The sequence below is a fragment of the Drosophila tropicalis genome, unplaced genomic scaffold (assembly GCF_018151085.1).
Source record: "Drosophila tropicalis isolate 14030-0801.00 unplaced genomic scaffold, ASM1815108v1 contig_593, whole genome shotgun sequence".
Lineage (NCBI taxonomy): Eukaryota > Metazoa > Arthropoda > Insecta > Diptera > Drosophilidae > Drosophila > Drosophila tropicalis.
The window spans coordinates 14,962,095-14,985,192 of NW_027173070.1; the positions used below are offsets into that span (position 1 = coordinate 14,962,095).

A 23,098-nucleotide genomic window follows, 5' to 3' on the forward strand; every position below is an offset into this window, starting at 1 on the left:
GTTAAGTCTTAAATTTGTTTTCATTACTTTAAATTACTTTCATTACTTTACTATAAACAGATTTACGGGACATAAAAAAACCCCAGTTTAATTAGTTCCCTGACTAATCTCAAAATACATTTAGTTGGCAAAAAAAAAAAAAAAAAAACAGAAACCATCCCAGTATTGAAACGATATACGTATTTAATATCTTTGCTTACTAATCTCAAGATACATTTAGTTGGCAAAAAAAAAAAAAAAAAACAGAAACCATCCCAGTATATAAACGACATATGTATTTAATATCTTTCTTTCTTGATTTTTTTTGAATTTAATTTGTTCGGTGTATGCATTTTGCACCAACTTACATACATATAGTTCTGAGTGAAGCGTCGATCGAATATATAAATCGCGGTATAGATATATAAAGTATAAATTTCTTAAAATGCATACGGCACAAAAAATAATTGTGTTAAAACCATATTGAATTTGTGTTAAATTAGCATTAGACTGATTAACTATCCACGAGCATAGGACTCATCTATATAATCTTAAATTACTTTTGACTACATGACGATGTGAGAATATTAAGCGGCCAGCCGAGGTTAGGGTTTCGTCACAATTACAGTGGAGTAAGTTTTGTTTATGAGAATGATGGGGGGGAGGGAACATTTATATTATTGATATATCAAGCATATTATAATATATATTCTGATTTTGGTTTACTTTATATGTACAATAAATTACACACTGTGTGTCTGTGTGTGTGTGTAAATTCTCCAACTTTACGCATGACCATGTAGGGCGGACGTATTGCAATACATATGCTCGCCCGGACTAATCAGTTCGTCTTCAACGATTTTTAAAGGTTCTCCCGATGAAGCGGAATTAAGACCAATAGACATTTCTCTGCTTACTCCTGCTCTGCCATCAGCATTTGTATTATGCATTTGTGTATTAAATGTTCCTTGCAAATCGTTATCATATATTCCTGTACCCTCGTTAGCACCTGAAGGATGTTGCAGGAGCTCCGATGGTGTCATATGGCCACTCATATCATGCATCGATTCAGTGGCTATAGGCAATGCTGAAATAAGGTTAGCCGTATCAAAGCTCGAAACATTTGTTGTCGACGGATAGATAAGTTGGTAACGCTGCCGAATCGAATCGACCACATCAAAAAGATTCTTGGCATCCATAGCCAAAACGTGGGCCGCAGATAGCATGCTCCTGCAAAACAAAATACACGCTATTATTCAAATACTTTTAAATTAAATGTTAGAACTTACTTTCGATATTCACTATCCAGTGTGGTATCACTGTATTGTTGGGCATATCGCATTGCCGACACCAATTCTTGCATATCCTTCGAAAGCACCTTATGAGCCATTTGTACCTCCCTGTAAAGGGAAATTAATTAATTACCTAATCAAATATCAAATAGATGACATACTTTAAAGCCTGTGCTGGAAAGATTACAGAAATCTTGTCCACCGATGCGAGTAAATTACGCAATTCTATGCCCACACTTTTGACCAGATCCAAATAGGTTTCAGTTTGTGCTCTCTCAACGCCTTGCGATAACACCATTATGGACTTTACCACCGATGTGGTGGCACAGTAAACCTCATCATTGGCACGATTCACAGAACGGCTAGCAGAAGTGGGCACTGAGCTATTTCTGAAATTTGAGCCAGCTTGTTCCAAATGATCCGCCGATGAGTTATTTGATTTATGTATCAATAAATTTGGATTTGCATTTGAATTTGGTGTCATGGGACGGGAGTTCACATTTCCTGGATTAGGACAATCGGGCAGGCTAGATGGTCCACCAGACATTAGATCAGACTTAAATATTAGCGAATGCTGCATTAATTCGTTTCCAATCACAGGGGGTATCGAACTAGATCGTCTCCGCTAAAATGTATAAACAAAATGTTATGAATATATCTTTTATTGTTACTAATTTGTCTTTGACTTACAATCAACTCCTCTTGATATAACCATTCTCCATCGCTGTTACTTTCCTTACGCTGTTGTCTGAGTTTTTCGCCCATAGACTGCAAATAAAAATGAACATTAAGATTAGTTTTTTTTTACACTCAATTTCATAGTTCATCATATAACAAATCAAATTAAAATAACTAGTACTTAAATAAATCAAAAGAAAAAATTAAAGAATAAAAGTTTTGCTCAGCAGCTTTCTATCTCTGGGCCAAGGTCGAATCCAAACCTGATTAGCCACAGTGTCCGCATCGAGTATTGTCATGCATACAGCTCCTTCCATAATGGAGCACTCTCGATCCATAACTTGGGGCCTTGGCAGCGAATGTGCCCGTTGATGTTGCCAATCGTATTGATTTTGTTCAACCCGATTAATGTCTGTAGAATGTGGTGGCATGACCGTAAAACATTCATTTGCTTGACCAACAGCCGGATTGTTTGCAATGCATGCCGCGCCTTCATCTGGAGCTGCTGTTGGAATGGCTGTCATTAGAGCGGCATCTCTCTCTAATTTCTGTTTAACCGACACACAAGTTTTAAGGCCCGCTCCACCGAAATCATAAATTTCCTCGGGCAACGCTTCACATTCCATTGAAGTCTTCATTTGTTGGCGATAGGCATGGAAATATGTATTGCGTTCCATACTCCGGGAGCGATCGGCCATTGAACTGACATGACCTTGTGCCGCTCGTGGATTATAGAAAAGCATATTCTGGGCATTCATTAATGATTGATGGCGCTCCAAGCTACCACCTTTCGAGTGTAAGACCTTAGCCACCGGAGTCGGTTGATGTCTCTCAAGACTTCCATACAAACTGTAACCAGCTGCGACTTTAGACGATGCCAAATCTTCAGTATGCTGATGCGGAGGACACACAATAAAATTAGCCTTGAGTGGCAAATGTCCTGTATATAAACTCGAGGCATCTTCTGGATGTGACGACTGCGGCTTTATATGAGCCAAGTTAACTGGCGTTGTCGAACTGGATGGATCAAAGGAGCTAGCTACTGATGGGGACGTCGACGATGAAGATGACGATGGATTTAGGTTAAGATTTTGTGTAGATGTGCTGTTAGTAGGAAATTTCAATTTAAGCTTATCAGACTCAGCTATAGGATCTAATTTTAACAAATCAGCTGCTGGCAGCTTGGTAGTTTTAAGCGAAACATTCGATTTGCTGTCATCTAATCCTACGGCTAGAGTATTAAATACCGAAGCAGGTGTGGTGTAAGCAGCCGGATTGATGCCCCGCTTTTGATTGTCCATCATGAGTCTAGCTAGGACTGCAGGATTCTGCGCAATAATATATGTCTGAGCTACGCCAGGCGGCTCATCTGATTTTGAGGACATCATGTTGGGAATGTCTGCAAGAAAAAGGGGTTCAAAAACAATTCTACAAAGAAGCTTACTCTGATTTGTCACATACCAAAATCGTGCATTGTTCTGGCTGGTTTTGATGGCGGAATATCGGTCTCATCGCCCACCCAGGACATGGCTGCCACTCGACGATGCTCCCGTCTCATTGTCTCCGATGCACTTATACTGTCCTCCAGCAAAATCTCACTGAAAAGACATAGAAATAGATTAGAAAGTTTGTAGATAAAATATAAAACTTTAAAACTTACTACAATGTTTCCTTAACACGCTTAAAATTTGGTCTTTTCAATGGCTCATATGACCAGCATTGTGACATTAGTGAATATAGCCTTGGCGGACAATTTGGCGGCAGGGGTAAACGTTCTCCATTTTCCAGTTTCGAGATGACATCACTATTCTTAACCCCCTGAAATGGCTTCACACCCAGCATAAGTATCTCCCAAATGCAAACACCTAAATAATAAAATACTTGGTAAGTGAATTGCAATACTCAAGAGAATTCTTAACACTTACCAAACATCCATACATCGCTGGCTGTGGTAAACCTACGAAAATTAATGGACTCTGGGGACATCCATTTAATGGGAAGGGCAACTGGAAAGTCAATTTAGTTTAGTTAACTAATAATAACCATTAAATGAACTTTTTTTACTCACCCGTGGGCGTTGAATGGTAATATGATTGATCTGAAACCCAACGTGATAATCCAAAATCTGCCAACTAATATGTAAAACATTAACAATCATTAATCACAAGAGAGACTAAGAGCGTGGGGAGACTCAATACAAACCTTTACGCATGTGGGTGAGCTGACAAGTACATTTCTGGCCGCAATGTCTCTGTGTACAAATTTTTTGGATTCCAAATAACTGAGAGCCGTTGACAATTGGTAGCAGTACTTTAAAAGTGTTCCATGGGTCAATCTAGGTTAAATAATTGATATATAATTTTTAGTTAAATATACATTCTACAACAAACAAGCATTAATTTAATAAGCAATCTATTGAAATGATTTAAACCATCTAAACATCGTTAAAAAAGTTTGCTATCATCAATCACAACAATTAAATGAAAAGTAAACGTTATCTGAACTATATTCCTACAAGTCACTTAGAACACTTATGTATATTAGATAGTTTTCTTAGATAAGATGCTTCTAAATTACAATTAAATTTAGTTTAGCAACCTTAATTAGTGTAATCTTGAAGATAAGAAATTATTGTCATATACCTGTCGCTGTTCGCCTTGAGATATGCACGCAATTCACCCAATTTGGCCAACTCCATGACAATCCAAATGGGCATAACACTGCATATACCAATCAGTCGAATGATATGTGGATGATCGAATTTCTGCATTATATCTAAAGTAAAAAGTAATTAATTAAAGTGTCAGAGCTAAATGTATTTTTGTCAATTTACTTACAAGCTTCGGCTAGAAAATTTTCTGTCTTTTCGGGATCTTCATTTGCTTTACAAGTTTTGATGGCAACTTGAATGACATCGGGTTTGCCATCATTCGGTTTTTGTTCAGTACCATTGGAATGAGTGCTGCTGCTTGCTGCGGCTTTTAGTTTGGAAGATTTGGGAAGTGTATAAGTGCCCACATAGACATCTCCAAATTGTCCAACTCCAATTTTGGCACTTAGAACAATATGATTTCGATCCAGCTCATAATTACGAACTATAAATATAATAATGAGGCATTACTTTTCTTAAAGTTCGTACTTGAGAGATTGTTGACCAACCTGTTGGAGTAGAGTAATCACCCTCGCCCTCTAATAGGCCAATTTCAGCATAATCATCCGTTAGCATTGGTTTTCCAGTGCTTGGAACTACTTCCTGTTGAACTGACTCATTGGGAGTGTTAGTAGTTGTTGTTGCTGTGTTTGGCTTCTCGACATTGGTTGTACTGGTTTCTCGTTGCCAAATTGAAAACTCTGGATTTTTTGATAGCAATCTACAATAACCATCGATTAGGTCAGCAATACTTTCTGCTGTCTACAAATTGAACAGACAAAATTAATCGATTAATATATGTAAAAGTTCGCGTCCGTTTTGTGCTCTACTCACATTGATTCCATTACATGTTATTACTAAATCTTCCATATTATTAGAGGCAGATATTTTGATTTGTGTTTTGATTTTCTGACAATTGCAATTTGTGTTCTGAGTTTCGAGTTCCGTGGAATTTTCTCTGTTTAGCTTTTCTTTTGGTAAAGTACAGGTCTTAATACCCATAACATCCTTAAATTGGGCAACATTCGTTAGACTTGCTTGCGGATGAGTCTGATAAGAGATTCCTGAAAAATAACAAAATAGGATTAAAAGGAGTAAATTTAAATATATTTATCTTATTATTTACCTATATGTGGTCCGACATGCAGAATTCCTGATATATTCCATGCTGAGCTTAATGTGACTGAAAATTGCTCATAGTCTGTTAAATACAAATTTTTCAACAGATCGAAGAACCTAAATTGCAAATGAGAAAAGTCATTAATAAATATAGATTTAAAAAGTAAACGTAAAAGTTAAACTCACTTGGTCAAGTACTCAATATCATTATAATTGTAGACTTTTTTGTAACCGACTTGTATCATTTTTTTGAGGTTCTTTGGCTTTGTTGTGGCTATCACAGATTGCGGTAAAAAACTTTTAAATCCAATTTCTTTTTCAATATAATCAATATGTTGCTTCTTATCCGGCGCTTTAACAGTTATATTTTTAAAGTAATGTCGTATGCCCAGACAGCATAATTGAACAGCCAGCTCAGTGTCAATAGCCGTAATATTGGCCTGAATGAAGTCTTCTTTGACCTAAAAAAAACAAAGAGGTTCATTTATTTGCCCTATTTAATTAAGTGTGTTGATTTACCTGATCAAAGTAATAGAAGCATGTGGTTTTATCTTCATCAAACAGTTCTCGAATACTGGTCGGCACATAACGCACTCGCAGTTCCACACGCCAAACTCTATTGGTAATGACTCGTCGGCCATGGCTCTGATCCTGTTCCCTTTGCACCAGCTCTGCTTTGGCAGCATCGTCATTCTTGGGACAATCCACATTGGAGCATCCTGGACTTAGGATATGGGTTAGAACTTTGTTCATTGGCGTGGTACGCGCCAGCCATAGCTCCTCTTTGGTTATCATATTTAGCATGCGACAGGCATAACGTTGACTGCTGGCCTGCGGTAGACCATCCCGTCCGAAATCCTTCACGGTTTTTTGGATAATATGAAAAACCGTCTCATGTTCACTGAAACGAATTGCCTTGAAACTCTTGTTTGGCATTTGTACATGAAGTACATAGTCTTCGGATTGCACTGAAATCAATGAAAGTTAATAAAGTTGATAAATAAATAAATGAGCAACAAACTCTCACATTCATTGCAGGAAGACGTCAACTGATTACTTTGGCTATGGTTGGCGGCAGCACTGGCCTCCGCCGCAGTGTTCATGTTGCAATAAATACCGCACAACGGGCGACGGTGATTAGAGATAAACTGCTACCTGTTCGATGATAAACAACACGGAAATTTTCATTTTAATAATATGTTTATATTTTGCGGTTATCAGATAGAAGTGGTTTTTATGCAATAACCTTATATTTCGTATATTATTTCACAGGTGCTCGTTTGTCGCTCTGTCTTGGGGACATCGACATCTGTCCCCCTGTGTGTGCGACCGTACATTAACCACACCTAACAGAAACGAAGAGCGCGACTTCCACCCACTAAAAACGCAATTATGTGGGCTCAATCGATTTAATCAATTTTCATAATCCACATTAATTTATTTTAAGCGACACACCGATTCGATTCATTTTATATTTCACTCGGAAAACTGCATCGTTTGTATTTCTTTTATGTAGGTGCTTTTATGTGTATTTGTTTGTATATACTCGAATGTATATAATAGAATTGTAGGCGTATGTGTAGAGACATACATACATATGTAAAATATCGTGTATAAATGGACTGAACAATCACAATTATGCTTGACCAATAAACTGTTTTACCAAGCTTAGCATATTGGCTTGTTATTAATTTATTCGATTAATAACTTAATTTAATAAATGTCGTTTTTCGTACAATCCTTACTTTACTTCTTCTTCTTCAGATGGTCTAGTGTGGCTGCTTGCATTTATGGAAAACAAAATAAACACTAAAAGCCGAAAGTTTGGTACTTTTTAGTATTATTTACTTTCTCAAAGAAAATATCGATAAAGTTGCACAGTGGTTAAAATTTGTGGCATAAATCAATATTCTAGTTGAGAAAAAAAAAATAGCTAAACAGGGAGAAAGATTTCTGTCTATTTTAACAGACAAATTTAATATAATAAACATTTGTAAATTGTTTTAGCATATGCTCAGTTAAAGCCTATGCAATTCTTGAAACATCGATAACTTAATAGAATAATCGATCACTTGTGCAACTCTCCGCTCTATTGGTGTTGCCAGAGGAAGCAAAAGTTATATGGTGTACAGCAAATATTTTACGGAAATCCAATAAAAGTGAAGAATTGTAAGATTATTTCATTATTAATTCGTTATCATTCCTATTAATGCATTGCGTATCCTTCTTTACAACTTTCCAATATTTTGGTAAACATATGATTGCGCATATGCTTGCCGCAAAACGCAACATCTGACTGACACATCTACATTTGCAAACAAAGGTAAAGGTACAGGCACCACACGAGCGAATGGTCAACGATGTCTGACTCTGAAGTTAGCAACATTTCGGATAGTGGCTCCGAAGATGGATCTATATCCAATAAGTCACAGCGAAGCACTCGGTCCAAGTCTGGATTTCGGTCGAGAACTCGCTCCAGATCCATGTCCAGGTCTAGGTCTACCCGATCGCGGTCCCGGTCCCAATCGGCACATTCCGGATCTGGGTCCGATTCACCGCAGGCACGTGGACGTGGAAGACGCAAAAGCGAAGAATCTGATGATGAGGAAGAACCACCAGGCGAAGATATCGACTCTGAAGAGTATGAGGAGGAAGAGAATGAAGATGACCATCCAAGAAAAAAGAAAAAGAAGGAACGTTTTGGTGGTTTTATTATAGATGAAGCCGAAGTGGACGACGAGGTGAGAATAATATATATGTATTTCTTTTACATACCTTCTAACTCCTTTGCACTTTTTAAGGTCGATGAAGATGATGAATGGGAAGAGGGAGCCAATGAAATTGGTATCGTTGGAAATGAGATCGACGAACTGGGCCCTACAGCTAGGGATATAGAAATAAGACGACGTGGTACAAACCTTTGGGAGTAAGCTAAAACTCATTCAATTAAAAATAGAAAACGAAAAACTAATACAAAATAATTACAGCACCCAAAAAGAAGATGAAATTGAGGAGTATCTCCGTAAAAAATATGCTGACGAAACCATAGCAAAGCGTCACTTTGGCGATGGTGGAGAAGAAATGTCGGATGAGATAACACAACAAACTCTTTTGCCGGGTATCAAGTAAGTTGTTAATTTCCTACCGAATCAACTTATTTGATGATCTTTGACATTTTCTCTACTAAAGGGATCCGAATTTATGGATGATTAAATGCCGCATTGGAGAGGAAAAAGCCACTGCTTTGTTATTAATGAGAAAATTCTTGACATACTTAAATACCGATGATCCATTGCAAATTAAATCGATTGTTGCTCCCGAAGGAGTTAAAGGATACATCTATTTGGAGTCCTACAAACAGACCCACGTCAAGACGGCCATTGACAATGTTGGTAATTTGCGTATGGGCAAATGGAAACAGGAAATGGTGCCAATTAAGGAAATGACGGATGTCCTTAAGGTGGTCAAGGAACAAGTTGGCCTTAAGCAAAAGCAATGGGTCCGCCTAAAGCGTGGCCTCTACAAAGATGATATCGCTCAGGTGGACTACGTTGATTTGGCACAAAATCAAGTACATCTCAAACTATTGCCTCGCATAGATTATACGCGTATGCGTGGAGCATTAAGGACTACTGCTACGGTATGTCCAATCTAATAGTTATCCTTAGATTATCTTTAAAGTGGATAATCAACAATCGAATTCTAAAACCAACATTAAGAGTCAATTTATAAGTAATTCAATACGTAGTTGGATATTAAGTAGAAGCTTTTCGCTTATACACATTTACCAATAGAATTCTTTTTAACACAGGAATCCGATGATGCGAAGCGCAAGAAAAAACGACGTCCAGCGGCAAAACCTTTTGATCCAGAAGCAGTCAGGTTGGAAAAATAAATTTAACTATATAAACTATATTCACTTCTAATTCTCCTCTGTTATACAGAGCCATTGGCGGTGAAGTTCACTCGGATGGTGACTTCTTGTTGTTTGAGGGAAATCGTTATTCACGTAAGGGATTCCTTTACAAAAATTTTACCATGTCGGCCATTTTATCGGATGGTGTTAAGCCTACCTTGGCCGAATTGGAGAGATTTGAAGAATCTCCAGAGGGTAAGACTATATATATCTTAATTTGGCTCAAATACTATTTCAATTTATCATTTGCCGTTTAAACAGAGGTTAATCTGGAGATAATGGGCACCATGAAAGATGATCCAACTTCAGTGCATTCATTCTCCATGGGTGACAACGTTGAAGTCTGTGTGGGCGATCTGGAGAACTTGCAAGCAAAGATTGTTGCCATCGATGGGACTATGATTACAGTGATGCCTAAGCATCAAGATCTTAAAGTATGTTCACATTTTCTTATCCTCTGATCCTTTCTTAAAGAAATCATTATATTGCATATCTTGCAGGATCCTTTAATTTTTAAAGCCAGCGAATTGAGAAAATATTTTAAAACTGGTGATCATGCCAGAGTTTTGGCTGGACGGTATGAAGGCGAAACTGGTCTTATTATTCGCGTGGAACCATCGCGTGTGGTCCTTGTCTCTGATTTGACAAATCACGAACTCGAAGTTTTACCTCGAGACTTGCAGCTCTGTTCGGATGTGGCCACTGGTGTGGACTGCCTTGGTCAGTTCCAATGGGGCGATTTGGTACAACTTGAGTATGTTTCAATCTTTGAATTAATGTGATCATCTAACTAATTACGATTTTTCTTTGGTAGTTCCCAAAATGTGGGAGTTATTGTACGCTTGGAGAGAGAGAATTTCCATGTCTTGGGCATGAATGGGAAATGCATTGAATGTAAGCCGACTGCTTTGCATAAAAGGCGCGAGAACCGTAATACTGTCGCATTGGATGCTGATCAGAATCAGATACGTCGACGGGATATTGTCAAAGTTATGGAGGGACCACATGCAGGGCGTTCTGGTGAAATCAAGCATCTGTATCGCAGTTTGGCATTTCTGCATTGCCGCATGTACACAGAGAACGGTGGCATTTTCGTGTGCAAGACACGTCATCTTCAACTTGCAGGCGGTAGTAAGACTAATGTGAACAATGCTGGTAATTTGGGTGGATTGGGTTTCATGTCGCCACGTATACAATCGCCTATGCATCCATCTGGTGGTCGCGGTGGGCGTGGTGGAGCACGTGGCGGAAGGGGCGGCTTCCGTGTGACTAGAGATCGCGAGATTTTAGGAAAAACTATAAAGATCAGTGGCGGACCATATAAAGGTAACAAATGTGCTGCCATTTCTAAATTCAATACGTATTTATTGTTGATTTGTTTTAATACAGGTGCGGTGGGCATTGTCAAGGATGCTACGGAGAGCACAGCTCGAGTTGAATTGCATACATCGTGTCAGACAATTTCTGTCGACCGCAACCACATTGCCATTGTGGGTGTACCTGGCAAGGAGGGCAGTGTATCCACATATGGACGCACTCCAGCACGTACCCCGGGCTATGGAGCACAAACCCCGAGCTACACTGCCGGTGGCTCCAAAACCCCATTGGTTGGCAGTCAGACACCAAATTGGGATTCAGATTCACGTACTCCTTATGGTACTATGACTCCGTCTCACGACGGCAGCATGACACCACGTCATGGTGCTTGGGATCCAACGGCAAATACAACGCCAGCTAGAAATGCGGATTTCGATTACTCTTTGGAAGAGCCCAGCCCAAGTCCTGGTTACAATCCAAGTGAGAATTTCTTTGTTTGCGTTACTTATGCCTTATCTAATACGTTTTCTATATATTACAGGCACTCCTGGCTATCAGATGACATCTCAGTTTGCTCCCCAAACGCCTGGCACTCTATATGGGTCAGATAGAAGCTACAGTCCCTTCAATCCAAGTCCCAGTCCAGCTCCTTCTCCGTTCCCAGTAGGATATATGAATACGCCATCGCCATCAACCTATTCGCCGAATACGCCAGGAGGCATACCACAATCGCCATATAATCCCCAGACACCCGGAGCCAGTTTGGACTCCTCTATGGGAGATTGGTGTACCACTGATATTGAAGTTCGAATTCATACACACGACGATACAGATCTCGTCGGACAGACTGGTGTTATCCGCACAGTCTCAAATGGTGTGTGCTCTGTATTTCTACGGCAGGAAGATCGCAGTGTGTCCATTGTTAGTGAACATTTGGCACCAGTGCCACCTAATAGCGGCGACGAATTCAAGGTCATCTACGGCGAAGATAGAGAGTCCGTTGGCAAAGTTCTATCCAAGCAGGAAGGGGATGTCCTTGTCTGCAAGGTCAATGATGAAGTGAAGATGATTCCAATTAATCATTTGTGCAAGATGAAATCAATTGATTAATTTCACAATTCAAAAATACGTTTATCTACTTATTTTGAAAAATTACGAAAGGAAATATTAATTTACAATCAAATAACTATCAATTTTGCCTGTTTATCGCTTATATATTGCAACACAAAAAAAAAATAAATTACAAATTACACATACATGGATAAAGGAACCCAGAATCTGTATTATCTATCTTTTGTTTAAAATTTTAAAATTAGGATGTTTACTTTTTACCCAAGAAGTAAGATTTATTTTTTTTAGTATAAAGGACGCCCACTCGAAGTAAAAGGCCATAGATTTAGTTTGGAACATAACAATCATTTAATTTAATATTTCAAAATTCAGATTAAACCTACTTTTGCTCTATATGAGCACCTTAGATGCCTTGCTTTGACTAAAAATAACGGTAAAAAAAGTTGTTCCTGCCGTGTTGTTTTTTCTTCCACTACAAATATTTGTTCGGATTTGAGAGATCTTTCATTTTGTGCAATTAAATATGGCAAATAGGTAATGATTTCAAATATATTCCTATAACAACAGAATCAATTCAGAAAATTAAGTTAAGGACTTTGAAATTGGTGTGGTGGTGGATACATATATAATAAACATATTAACAATTTCAAACATCATACAACAAATTAATTTAATATAAAATCTGTAAATAAAAGATTTAGTAGTTTTAAAAGTTAGAAAACCTTGTGGACACGTTATCTCAAAATAGTTTTAATTAAAAATTACCTGCTGCTCACATTGAGACATTAAGTACCCTTAATACAACAGCTCGATTCGAGACAATAACACTCAAATTATCGAACTAGTTCATTCGTGAGCTACTCAAATGGAGCCGACACTGAACTGTAACACGCCTCTTTCCTTTCTTTCCTACATACCATAATGGCGGTAGGTTTCGGGAATTTTTTAGTGGCAAACAAATTATTATGCATCGGCAATTAAATAATGATATTTGTACAATTAATTTGTGCAGAATAGTTGCATACGATATGCTTGTGCCGACTGAATTCATATTTTTTGTGAAAATGACCTGAAAGTGATAAAAATTCATTGATTATTTCAGGCCGTTGCTAAGAAGGAACCCAAAATCAAGCGCGACCCGGCGAAGAACCCAATGCGGGATTTGCACATCAGAAAGCTGTGCTTAAACATCTGTGTTGGTGAATCCGGTGATAGGCTGACCCGTGCCGGCAAGGTAAGTGTCTTCAGTTGTGCATTTCACTAAAGGTTGGTGATGGAAAGTTACTTATATGGCGTCTACGTCTTTCGTCTATCTGCATTTGCAGGTGTTGGAGCAGCTGACAGGTCAGCAGCCAGTGTTTTCCAAGGCCCGCTACACAGTGCGTTCTTTCGGTATCCGTCGTAATGAAAAGATTGCTGTCCACTGCACTGTTCGTGGTGCCAAAGCCGAGGAGATCTTGGAGCGCGGTCTGAAAGTACGTGAATACGAGTTGAGACGCGAAAACTTCTCCGCCACTGGCAACTTCGGTTTCGGCATTCAGGAACACATCGATTTGGGCATCAAGTACGATCCCTCCATCGGTATCTATGGTTTGGACTTCTACGTCGTATTGGGACGTCCAGGTGAGCATTTGAAATACCTCATATTTGAAAGTCAGTCCCATGCACTTAATTAGGTATTTCTGTCAACTTCGGCATTAATACTCAGTAATGTGCAAATAGAAATTGAAGATGTGCTTAAAGAAATTTGTCATAATTCAAATTTACACGGTACAACTTGTACATGTTGTTCATTTCTTTTTGGGATTCTATTTAATTTTGTTGCTGCATATATTTATGTATTTGTATTTTATTTCAGGCTACAATGTGTTGCACAGGAAGCGCAAGTCCGGCACTGTCGGTTTCCAGCACCGTCTGACAAAGGAGGATGCCATGAAATGGTTCCAGCAGAAATACGATGGTATCATTCTGAATACCAAGAAGTAAAAAAACAAAGTGCTATTCGTATGCAAGTTTTTTAAGATGAGAAATTCTATAATAAACCTGACTCCTGTCAAAATGTATTTATTGATTTCAATTTATGTTGTATATGGCACACATGATCAACTTGATCAGACTCTGATTATTCATACGGATACTTATTGTATTCTTTTACCTGACTATCGATTGCTTTTAATAAGGCTTCATAGGGGATTCTCGTTTTCAAACAAGTTCTTTAACATGTGCTGCTATGTGGGTCAAGAACATGTCCCATCATATAACCAACCTCTTGGGGGTTGACCACTAATTTGAATCGGATGAAATTATTGACTTAATTTGTTTATACAGCAGAGATTGAAGAAATTAACTAGATATTGTACTTCACATCTATGAGGGATATCTTTAAATTCTTATTATCGAAAGTGTAGTTTTAATAAATAGAGTATACACGAGTCTGCTTAACGAAATCAACACCTTTTAAGCCTATCGATAACTTCGATTAATTTTTTTTTGGCGTGCGATAATTTTTTTCTAGACTGATAAAAAGGCACCGGAAATAAAAACGTTTAAATTTTTAAAAATGTATAGAAGAACTATATTTTTCCCAAATAAATATATGCTTTAGTAGGGAATTATAAAGTAAATATTAAGAATTTGAGTCGGATATAGAAAATTTGATCGGAGCTTTGTGTCAAATTATGAGCAGATATTAACTAATGCAAGCCGTAAAACAGGAGCGGATTCTCAGAGAAGTAAATCAATGAAACTTCCCCCATAAACGATTTTTTGCTTCTTAAGCTAAAAAATGTATTGCTATCTAGGTTTGATTTCCCCTCTTAAAATTACAAATTTCACACCTTTAAATCTATACCTTCGATCTTTCACTGGATTGAAAATATTTTTGAATTTGACATGCCCATTCTATTAAGTTGAAATTTGTCGACCTATTTGTCATTTACTGAAAATTCGGGACTGTGTGAAACTCTTTTCCAATTTTAAACCTTAAAGCCATAGCAACAAGAAGTCCAATCCCACATTTGCCCCCACAAATCAAAGTCCACGAAATCCTATTCCCATATTGATTTGACTGAATTGCATCATCAGCAGAGTAGAGATAAACAAAAGATAGAACAACAGTTTTTACAGTTCTTTTTTCCATGGATACTCACCACATAGGAAGAGGGAGAGAGAGCGAGCGAGAGCCACTTAAAGTGCTGACTACTCCATCTGGAGACCAACACAAGGCTTCAGTTTAGCTAAGAGAAGACAGTCTTAAAATATTGCCCGAGTGATCAAGTGCACATAATAAATAACTGTAAATTCTTTGTCTTGGTTATGCAACAAGCAAATTCGAAATTTGAAACTTAAAGTCAAATTCTAAAATAAAATACATGTGTATAAAATCAAACGGTTTAATCAAATGCTATATACAACCCAGTCGTCCTAAGGATTAAAGGAATTAAGGATTAATTACGATTAAAAACACTGCTAAAATTTCATACATAATACTTTAATTGTTTAAGATATTTTTCTGAATTAATTGAATTGTAATATTTTTTGCTTGCTTTTTCATTTTGACATTACTTAATTTTATTATTTGAATTACTCACAACTCCAGCGAATTTTGTCGTGTTTATGCGACTTCCTAAAACTTTGTTTATATACAAAAAAAAAAAAAATTATATAATTTTGCAAACACGAACATTAGTGGCATTCGTTGTGAAATTAAAGAAAAGCTAAAAAAAAACTATTTTTTGATTTAAAATCGATCCATCCAATCCATAAATTCAAGAGCTCACGAAAATTCTTGGGAACATATTTCCATCACACATTCCACTATCTCAGCAGAAGCCACATAAACATAAATAACATCATCCAATCCCTGCAGAACCTATTATTCAGATCGAACAATGGCCTATATATATAATCAACAAGTTGGTAATTATTTGGCCAACTATGGCTATCAGCAATGGCAAAAGGCACCCCTAAAGCAATTATTGAAAAAATATCCATATTTGTTTCGAACTCCAAATGGAATTTTTCCGCATACGAATTTTACAGCAGAAATCTGCACTAATACCGATTCGCCCATTTGGTCGTATTACGAATCATATCCCTCGTACTACAATCAAGCAGTTGATAATTATATAGACGATCTATTGGCAGATGGCATCATACAACACTCTCAATCTGATTATAATGCTCCCGTTTCAATTGTTTTTCAAGGAGAAAATGAAGTCAGACTGGTTATAGACTATAAGAACCTAAACTCTGAAACGATACCCGATACATATGGACTTCCTGTTATTAATAAAATACTAACCCAATTGGGTAATAATTCATATTTTTCGGTACTCAAACTTAAGAATGGCTATTATCAGATCCCTTTGCGTGAATATGATATGGAGAAGACGGCATTTTCCGTTCACAATGGCCATTATGAGTTTACACGATTGCCCGAGGGTTTCAAAAATTCCACAGCAATTTTCCAAAGAACTCTTGATGAGATTCTTAATGATCACTTGGATAACATTTGCTACAATTATATGGGAAGTATTATTGTTTTTAGCAAGAACAAAGGATCACATTTATATGATCTGGAAACGATTTTCCAAACACTTGATGAGGCCAACATCTTGTGCGATCTCGAGAGATGTCAACTCTTAAAGACCAAAGTTAATTTTGCAGGATTTGTAATATCCAATCTGGGTTTGGAATGCGATCAGGCTAAAGTAGATGCAATTGCCAATTATCCTTGCCCACAAACTGTAAAATCATTGCGAAGTTTCCTAGGTCTCACGAACTTTTATCGACGCTTCATTAGGGATTATGCCAGCATGGCCAGACCCCTTACGAATCTTCTCCAAAGCAATGGTAATAATGTATCCAAAAATGTGTCAGATCAAGTTCAAATTTCCCTCAATGAATCTGCCATGTGGGCATTTAATAACTTAAAAAATATCCTTAAAACCGATAAGGTTATTCTTAGATTTCCAAATTTTTCGCAAAAATTTCAATTAACAACCGATGTATATGATTATGCCATGAGTGCAGAATTATTTCAAGATGATGGACCAATAACATTCATTTCCCGAACATTATCGAAAGCGGAAGAAAAGTATAAACAGAATGAACAGGAAATGTTGGCATTCGTTTGGGCTCTTGAGAATGTGAGAAACTATATGAATGATAATGCCATAGTTTATATTTACACCGATTATGATCCAGAATTTTATCAAAATTTCAATGCTAATAATAAACAAAAATGGCAGGCAACTTTAAATAATTACAATTATGTTCTAGTTGACAAGTGTTTTGAGAAATACTAAGAAGAAGGAGCAATTTATCACACAAAAATTATGTATTATACTTACTAAAATTACGAAACATTCATTAAAAATTAAGATTATTTAAAATTGCAAACAGTTTAACTAGAGTAAGACACAAAATTATAAAAATCAAGTTTAATATTCCGACCAGTAATGTAATCATTATTATTATAAACAATTTAATTGCTAACATTGAAGATAGGAAAAAACTTTAAAAATCCAAGTCAACAATGTAAATGGATTTAAAACAAAATGAATAAGTCTTTAAGAATATTAAGATCTTGAAGAGGGAACAATATAATTATTGTTATTATAAAAATCTATATGTTACAACTAGTAGATTAGATTAAATATGTAAGATTAATATCTTGTTGATAGATATAACAAATACAATATGAATTCCTAATCCTGATATCAATACTTTGAATAAAGTAAAAAGATACTTAAAAAAGATTAAGTATTACAAAAATTATTGAAAAAAGTTTGGAGAATCGAAACCAAACAATGGTTATTAATAACCATTTTAACAGTACGAAGGAAACACATAAAAATGTAAATATTAATGAAAACTATTAAGAAAATAGCTAGAAAAACCCAAAATTAATTATTGAAAATCAAATGATTATTCCAATCAACATTGATTGCATTATGGGTTACAATACCCCTATATAATGCCTCTTTGAAAGATCACTCTGATTTATTAATCGGATTATTGCATTATGGATTACCACCCCGATTAAGATTGCACTACAGGGAATCATCGAATCTTGAACCCAAAAAAATTCAATGGAATGAAGATCTGGTAAGTATTCTTTTTAAAAAGTTCATCTAAAATAATTGACTAAAACAAATTAATTTTTACAGATTTTTTATGCGACAAATAAAAGAAAATGATCAACAATATGATCCATTGTCATTCAAACCAAGATTCGTCAATTTTCAATGATCATTGAGAAGGAAAAGCCGCTAGAGGAATCTTTGAAATGAAATACCATAAATTGTATGGTAATAAAGAAAATACTTTGCTTCCTCCTAGGAATGTCAAACATTGCAACTTGAAACCACTTCAGAATGTTTCCACTTCGAAACGAAAGGAAATACAATGCCAACACAATAAATATCTTTTGCGGTCGTCACTAAATATTACCATTCAGGGTTAATTTGTTAGACATAAGTGCATTTAGTATTAATAAACATAAATTGTTTTTACACGTTTAAGAAATATAAATATACAATTTTCAAGTGGATACACAAAATTACGTTCAATTGTTTTAAGTAATAAGTTTAGATTTTAAATATTGAAATTTGAATAGCTTCAAAGGAAAGGGTTGGGTTGAGCTGGTGGGCATTAATTAATATGTTGCCAAATTTGGGACGTGATTGGTTTAAGCCAAGAGTTGTTAGATTCTTCGTCTAGCCGCATTTTAAAGCGAGTTCTGTAGATGGGCTGCCTAGTACCTCATCTCTACCCAGGCTGGACAATCCCATAGGTGGACAACCCTGCAGCTAGTGGAGTCCAGTATGTTTAATCTGAAATCTAGTCCATCGTATTGCGTGTTACAAATTGTCTGCGACTTACGTCAGGAGGAAGAACTGCAAATTCGAAGTTTTCTCATTCCCTCATCTCAAGGATCCCACACTGAGTAAAGTTGGCAATTCCTTTGACTATCCTTTTAACACAAACTCTGTCTTAGATGTTTGTGAACTTCATATGGATCGAAGTTCGGTTACTTCTAATTGATCAAGGATAAAATGAATTTCTTCGGGATATTCTCGGACTTTTCAGAAGTCCCAAGTATTTTGACCTAAATGTCACGAGTGCCTTTTGTATTGGCCACAGTTAAAAGAAAGATGTGTAAAACCTTGAGAAGTGTCAAATTGCCAAAAAAGTTGTTCCCATCCATTAGATATCATTCATAAACCATATTATTAAAGGATGCTAAAAAACATTGAATTTAAACTTAAAAAACATTTAAATAAAAGTTTTAATCGAATATATCTTAATGCCATATTTGAGTTTATTTTCAAATCAATTTCGATTTGTAAGCATCTTACAATAGCCATATTTGGTGGGACATAAAGAGAAAATATGAAGAACTAATAATACTAATAATGAATACTTTTAAAATGTATCAAAATATCAATCAACACTACACAAGGAACTTAAAATTCCTGCAAAATATTTGGAATCGCCTTCTCAATCTCTGATTACCAGGTATTGACGCATAAGTAAGGTGTCTCTTGCCCCTCAGTGCCTGGCAAAAGCTGAACTTGAAAATGTTTTGTTTTAGCCATTTGACGCGGGCGTCAATACCACATCCGTAAGTTGAAGGTAAAACCAGTCGAAGAGTTACGATAAATCGATGGTTGTCATGGCAGCAAACTTAAAGTCTTTGGCAGCAGGGCCAAACATGAAGAAAGTTGAGAACTTTTTACCGTGCACAGTTGATGTTGAAGCGGCTTCAGTTAACGAAAAGGAAAACTAAAACATAAAACAAACAATGGGAATGTTGCACAACTTAACCGACTTGATCAAGATCAAGAAGGATAAAATGACAATTTTGGTCCTGGGCCTGAACAATAGCGGCAAATCGACCATAATCAATCATTTCAAGAAATCCAATGAGCAAAATGCCATCATGGTACCCACAGTGGGATTCATGATTGAACAATTCTACAGTGAGTATGTAAATAATTATGGCCAATCAAGATTTTTGCATTTATATCAAACTCTTTAGGCATGGGCGTCAATATAAAGGCCATCGATATGTCGGGAGCAACGCGTTATCGCAATCTATGGGAGCATCAGTTTAAGAACTGTCAAGGTATTATATATGTAATTGATTCCAGTGACCGCATGAGGTTTGGTAAGTCTGCTGCTTCATTCCGTGTATTCCACCAACCAACTAAGAATGTTTTCCTCCCCTCCGTCTTGCAGTTGTTATCAAGGACGAATTGGACCTTGTGCTACAGCATCCAGATTTATCACGATCTGTACCCATTCTATTCTATGGCAACAAATCCGATTTGGAGGATTCACTTTCCAGTGTTAAAATAGCAGCAGGTCCTTATAATTGTATTAACTTGAGTTTGCTGCTTTTCATGTTGTTATTCCATTATTTAGCTCTCAGTTTGGAGAACATTAAGGAGAAACCGTGGCATATTTGCTCAAGTAATGCCATCTCCGGTGAAGGTCTAGGCGAGGGTGTCCAATGGTTAGTTCAGCAAATACGTTTTGCCATGTTAAGCCATAAATCTGGTCACAAAGTAAAGTCCAAGCACATCAAATGAATGCCAAACAAAATTATGAATAATAAAATTAAAAATCATTTCTTGTTAACTTTTATGTTTTAATGGATGTCAGAGCAATGCTATTTACGAGTATTCTTTGATTTGATACTTGTTCGAATTCAAATTCATTCCCCTCTCTAAATAAAATATTTGTTTTTTCATTTCGTTTATCTTTTCCATTTGACTATAAAATTAACAGAGGCGAGAAATCAAGTTTTATTCAAATTTGCTTTGTTTTTTTTCTTTCTTTGTTTGTTTGTTGTTGTTGTTTCTTTTTCGTTTAAACGTATATAATATTAAATTAACCAATAATTTAGCAATCTAAGAAATTAGCTGCCATCAAAAGTTCTAATGCGATTTCGGGTGCAATTGGAAATTCTGGTATCTCAGTTGAACTGTTGGTGTATCGTACTTTATATGTGAAATACATGCACACCTTTTGCAGAACGTGTGATCTGAAAGAAAGACAATGAAATTAGAAATATGTTTTAATAATTTAATCTGCTTGACAATATTTAATAGATCTTTCAGAAGATTGTCATGGTCTTTTCATATGTACAACATTATAAACAGTTTCTGTCTATAGTATAGACTCTATAGAATACCGGTTAAACTGGGTTTTTCGATTTATTTTTTATAAATTTACTTTATAGACACATCAAATAATGTATTAAAAGTATACATACTCGTTTTTAACAAAACTATAAACCTCTTTAGTTACTTGTCGGAAGCTTCGGGAGTTTTGACGAGACTTTCTTCTGGCTGGGATAAGCAAGTGATAAGTAAGTGATTGCTACCTGTTCCTCTTAAGAACAAAGCAAAGTCTGAGAAAATCATTTGACATATGTATCTTAGTCAAAATCAATTATAAAGCTTAGGTTATGGATAAAGAAATTGGTCATTTTAGAAATAGTCAAATCGTTATTGAATTTTAAAATTTTAAACCTTAGAACGAATCTTCAACGAAAGACACAAGACACTACCAATTGAAACAAGTCTTTAAATCTTATTTATCTGTAAGCAGTTTATGTAAAATAATAATGTTTAAAAATCGAAGCTATCAGACTTTTTAGTATTAAAATAATGAATCTCTTTTTACTAATATTTATTGAATTTCAGTTAATCTAATGTCATTGGGAACATAATAAAACACTTGAAAGTCAATTATTTTAACCTAGTTAACGCTAAACTAGTTGTCCTTTCTATGGGAGTTTCTAAACGTTTAAGTCAGAGGATTACGTTATGTTTAAATTTTTTATAGAAGTGATTCATCGTAGAGATTAATGTAAACTTAAGTAACCTTTGTGATTAGCTATAAAAAATAAATAATCACTATTTTTTTTTAGCAAATTTGTCTCTAATCAGGAATAAAATCTTTAGAAGACATAATCAATTTGCTAAAAGAACTAGGACTAATCTCTATGCCAATATTGTCGATGCTACTAACAAGTTTTGGGAAGGTCGAACAGCGTAATCGACCATTAATATCGCCAATCACTTGCAAACTTATCAGTTTTATAGGCCTTCAAAAGATATTGCCAAAACAAAAAATAAAGTGAAGAAACATTCAACTGGAAAATCTGGCGGCGGGTCATGTAGAACTATAAGTGGAATGTCAAAATGATGTAAAATTCGGAATTGGAAGCTTTTTTTTTGCCATTCATTTTGATCAAATGTATGTACATATGTACATACAAGCATACATACATATACAAACATTCATAAATACATATCCACAACCACAAACTACATAAAGCTAAATGAGATTTTAAAATCTCATGTGTTGGTTCCTATATGTAAGTATGTATGTATAAGTGTTTAGTATATGTACTTACATACATACACACATATGTACGTACATATATAAGTACGCCGGTCAATAGGTCGTTGTCGATGTCGATGTCACCGTCGATGTCACCTGAGACAGGTGGCCGTGTATATGGCAGCTACTTGGCTTGATCGGCGATCTGTTGGATTTCTACTTACGGTATTTCTCGAAAATGCACTTCATTAGCCTCGTTTTCCGCAAATTGTCCTGGCCCGGATAACATGGCTTTAATGGTCCCCGAGGTGAGAGCGTGTTCCCGCTTTACAATAAATTCGTGGCCATCTGATGAAATTAATTTCACGTACATAGCATCTGGCCCCTCACATCCGCCATAGATTTTGTCGCTGCGCTGCTCGTCCATTTCAAATTATAAATTTTTTTTGTAATTTTTCGCTATTTGGTGAGTTTGGATCTATGGTGAATAAAGCTTTTTGTGAGTTGCTGTTGTTGTTGTCGGACCAGCTGTTTACTTGCCGAAACATCGATATACATATATTGCTTTTGCTCTACTTCTATTCCGGTTTGCGTTGCCTTTTGCCGTTCAATAAATATTTAACACAATTTACAAAAAACAACTGCTGAATTTCTAATAGTTTTCTAGCATTGGTATTTTGATATTATTTTCAATGAAGTGAAATCGATAAATCA

The 23,098-nt window shown here is 36.1% G+C and overlaps 5 protein-coding genes and 1 long non-coding RNA gene across 9 annotated transcripts; 4 read left to right on the forward strand and 2 right to left on the reverse strand.

Annotated features, from left to right (window-relative positions):
- Nucleotides 1–252: 252 nt before the first annotated feature.
- Nucleotides 253–7,526, reverse strand: Fak (protein tyrosine kinase 2 Fak). Of its 3 annotated transcripts, none has more exons than XM_068289836.1 (19): nucleotides 7,464–7,526; nucleotides 6,746–6,873; nucleotides 6,238–6,686; nucleotides 5,905–6,179; nucleotides 5,726–5,835; nucleotides 5,434–5,663; nucleotides 5,109–5,361; nucleotides 4,787–5,044; nucleotides 4,592–4,724; nucleotides 4,152–4,284; nucleotides 4,018–4,081; nucleotides 3,875–3,955; nucleotides 3,610–3,814; nucleotides 3,411–3,547; nucleotides 2,213–3,348; nucleotides 1,962–2,039; nucleotides 1,433–1,896; nucleotides 1,269–1,379; nucleotides 253–1,209 (listed from the first exon to the last, which is right to left on the reverse strand). In XM_068289836.1, the coding sequence occupies exons 2-19, from the start codon at nucleotides 6,819–6,821 to the stop codon at nucleotides 765–767; spliced, it is 4,638 nt and encodes a 1,545-aa protein (XP_068145937.1). In that variant the 5' UTR covers nucleotides 6,822–6,873; nucleotides 7,464–7,526; the 3' UTR covers nucleotides 253–764. The 3 variants fall into 3 exon arrangements, with proteins under 3 accessions (XP_068145937.1, XP_068145939.1, XP_068145938.1); XM_068289838.1 differs by having other exon boundaries at nucleotides 3,197–3,348; nucleotides 7,464–7,520; XM_068289837.1 differs by lacking the exon at nucleotides 7,464–7,526 and adding an exon at nucleotides 6,965–7,431.
- A 219-nt stretch (nucleotides 7,527–7,745) lies between these two features.
- On the forward strand, nucleotides 7,746–12,221 carry Spt5 (Transcription elongation factor subunit Spt5). The gene is made up of 12 exons (XM_068290880.1): nucleotides 7,746–7,887; nucleotides 8,042–8,459; nucleotides 8,520–8,644; nucleotides 8,706–8,843; nucleotides 8,908–9,358; nucleotides 9,530–9,600; nucleotides 9,663–9,829; nucleotides 9,896–10,068; nucleotides 10,135–10,388; nucleotides 10,449–10,960; nucleotides 11,024–11,431; nucleotides 11,493–12,221. Exons 2-12 carry the CDS (start codon nucleotides 8,079–8,081, stop codon nucleotides 12,059–12,061), a joined length of 3,249 nt encoding a protein of 1,082 aa, XP_068146981.1. The 5' UTR covers nucleotides 7,746–7,887; nucleotides 8,042–8,078; the 3' UTR covers nucleotides 12,062–12,221.
- A 695-nt stretch (nucleotides 12,222–12,916) lies between these two features.
- On the forward strand, nucleotides 12,917–14,085 carry RpL11 (ribosomal protein L11). The gene is made up of 4 exons (XM_068289086.1): nucleotides 12,917–12,949; nucleotides 13,125–13,256; nucleotides 13,348–13,645; nucleotides 13,881–14,085. The coding sequence occupies exons 1-4, from the start codon at nucleotides 12,944–12,946 to the stop codon at nucleotides 14,006–14,008; spliced, it is 564 nt and encodes a 187-aa protein (XP_068145187.1). The 5' UTR covers nucleotides 12,917–12,943; the 3' UTR covers nucleotides 14,009–14,085.
- Nucleotides 14,086–15,269: 1,184 nt separating this feature from the next.
- Nucleotides 15,270–18,587, forward strand: LOC137577936 (uncharacterized). Its single transcript, XR_011032505.1, has 2 exons — nucleotides 15,270–18,133; nucleotides 18,196–18,587. It is a non-coding gene; the product is annotated as an uncharacterized lncRNA (long non-coding RNA).
- A 1,178-nt stretch (nucleotides 18,588–19,765) lies between these two features.
- On the forward strand, nucleotides 19,766–20,652 carry Arl6 (ADP ribosylation factor-like 6). Its single transcript, XM_068291533.1, has 4 exons — nucleotides 19,766–20,010; nucleotides 20,070–20,198; nucleotides 20,270–20,395; nucleotides 20,456–20,652. Exons 1-4 carry the CDS (start codon nucleotides 19,833–19,835, stop codon nucleotides 20,620–20,622), a joined length of 600 nt encoding a protein of 199 aa, XP_068147634.1. The 5' UTR covers nucleotides 19,766–19,832; the 3' UTR covers nucleotides 20,623–20,652.
- Nucleotides 20,653–20,660: 8 nt separating this feature from the next.
- On the reverse strand, nucleotides 20,661–23,075 carry EloC (elongin C). 2 transcript variants are annotated; one of them, XM_068291534.1, is made up of 3 exons: nucleotides 22,925–23,075; nucleotides 22,609–22,862; nucleotides 20,661–21,077 (listed from the first exon to the last, which is right to left on the reverse strand). In XM_068291534.1, exons 2-3 carry the CDS (start codon nucleotides 22,809–22,811, stop codon nucleotides 20,936–20,938), a joined length of 345 nt encoding a protein of 114 aa, XP_068147635.1. In that variant the 5' UTR covers nucleotides 22,812–22,862; nucleotides 22,925–23,075; the 3' UTR covers nucleotides 20,661–20,935. The 2 variants fall into 2 exon arrangements, with proteins under 2 accessions (XP_068147635.1, XP_068147636.1); XM_068291535.1 differs by having other exon boundaries at nucleotides 22,921–22,939.
- Nucleotides 23,076–23,098: the final 23 nt, after the last annotated feature.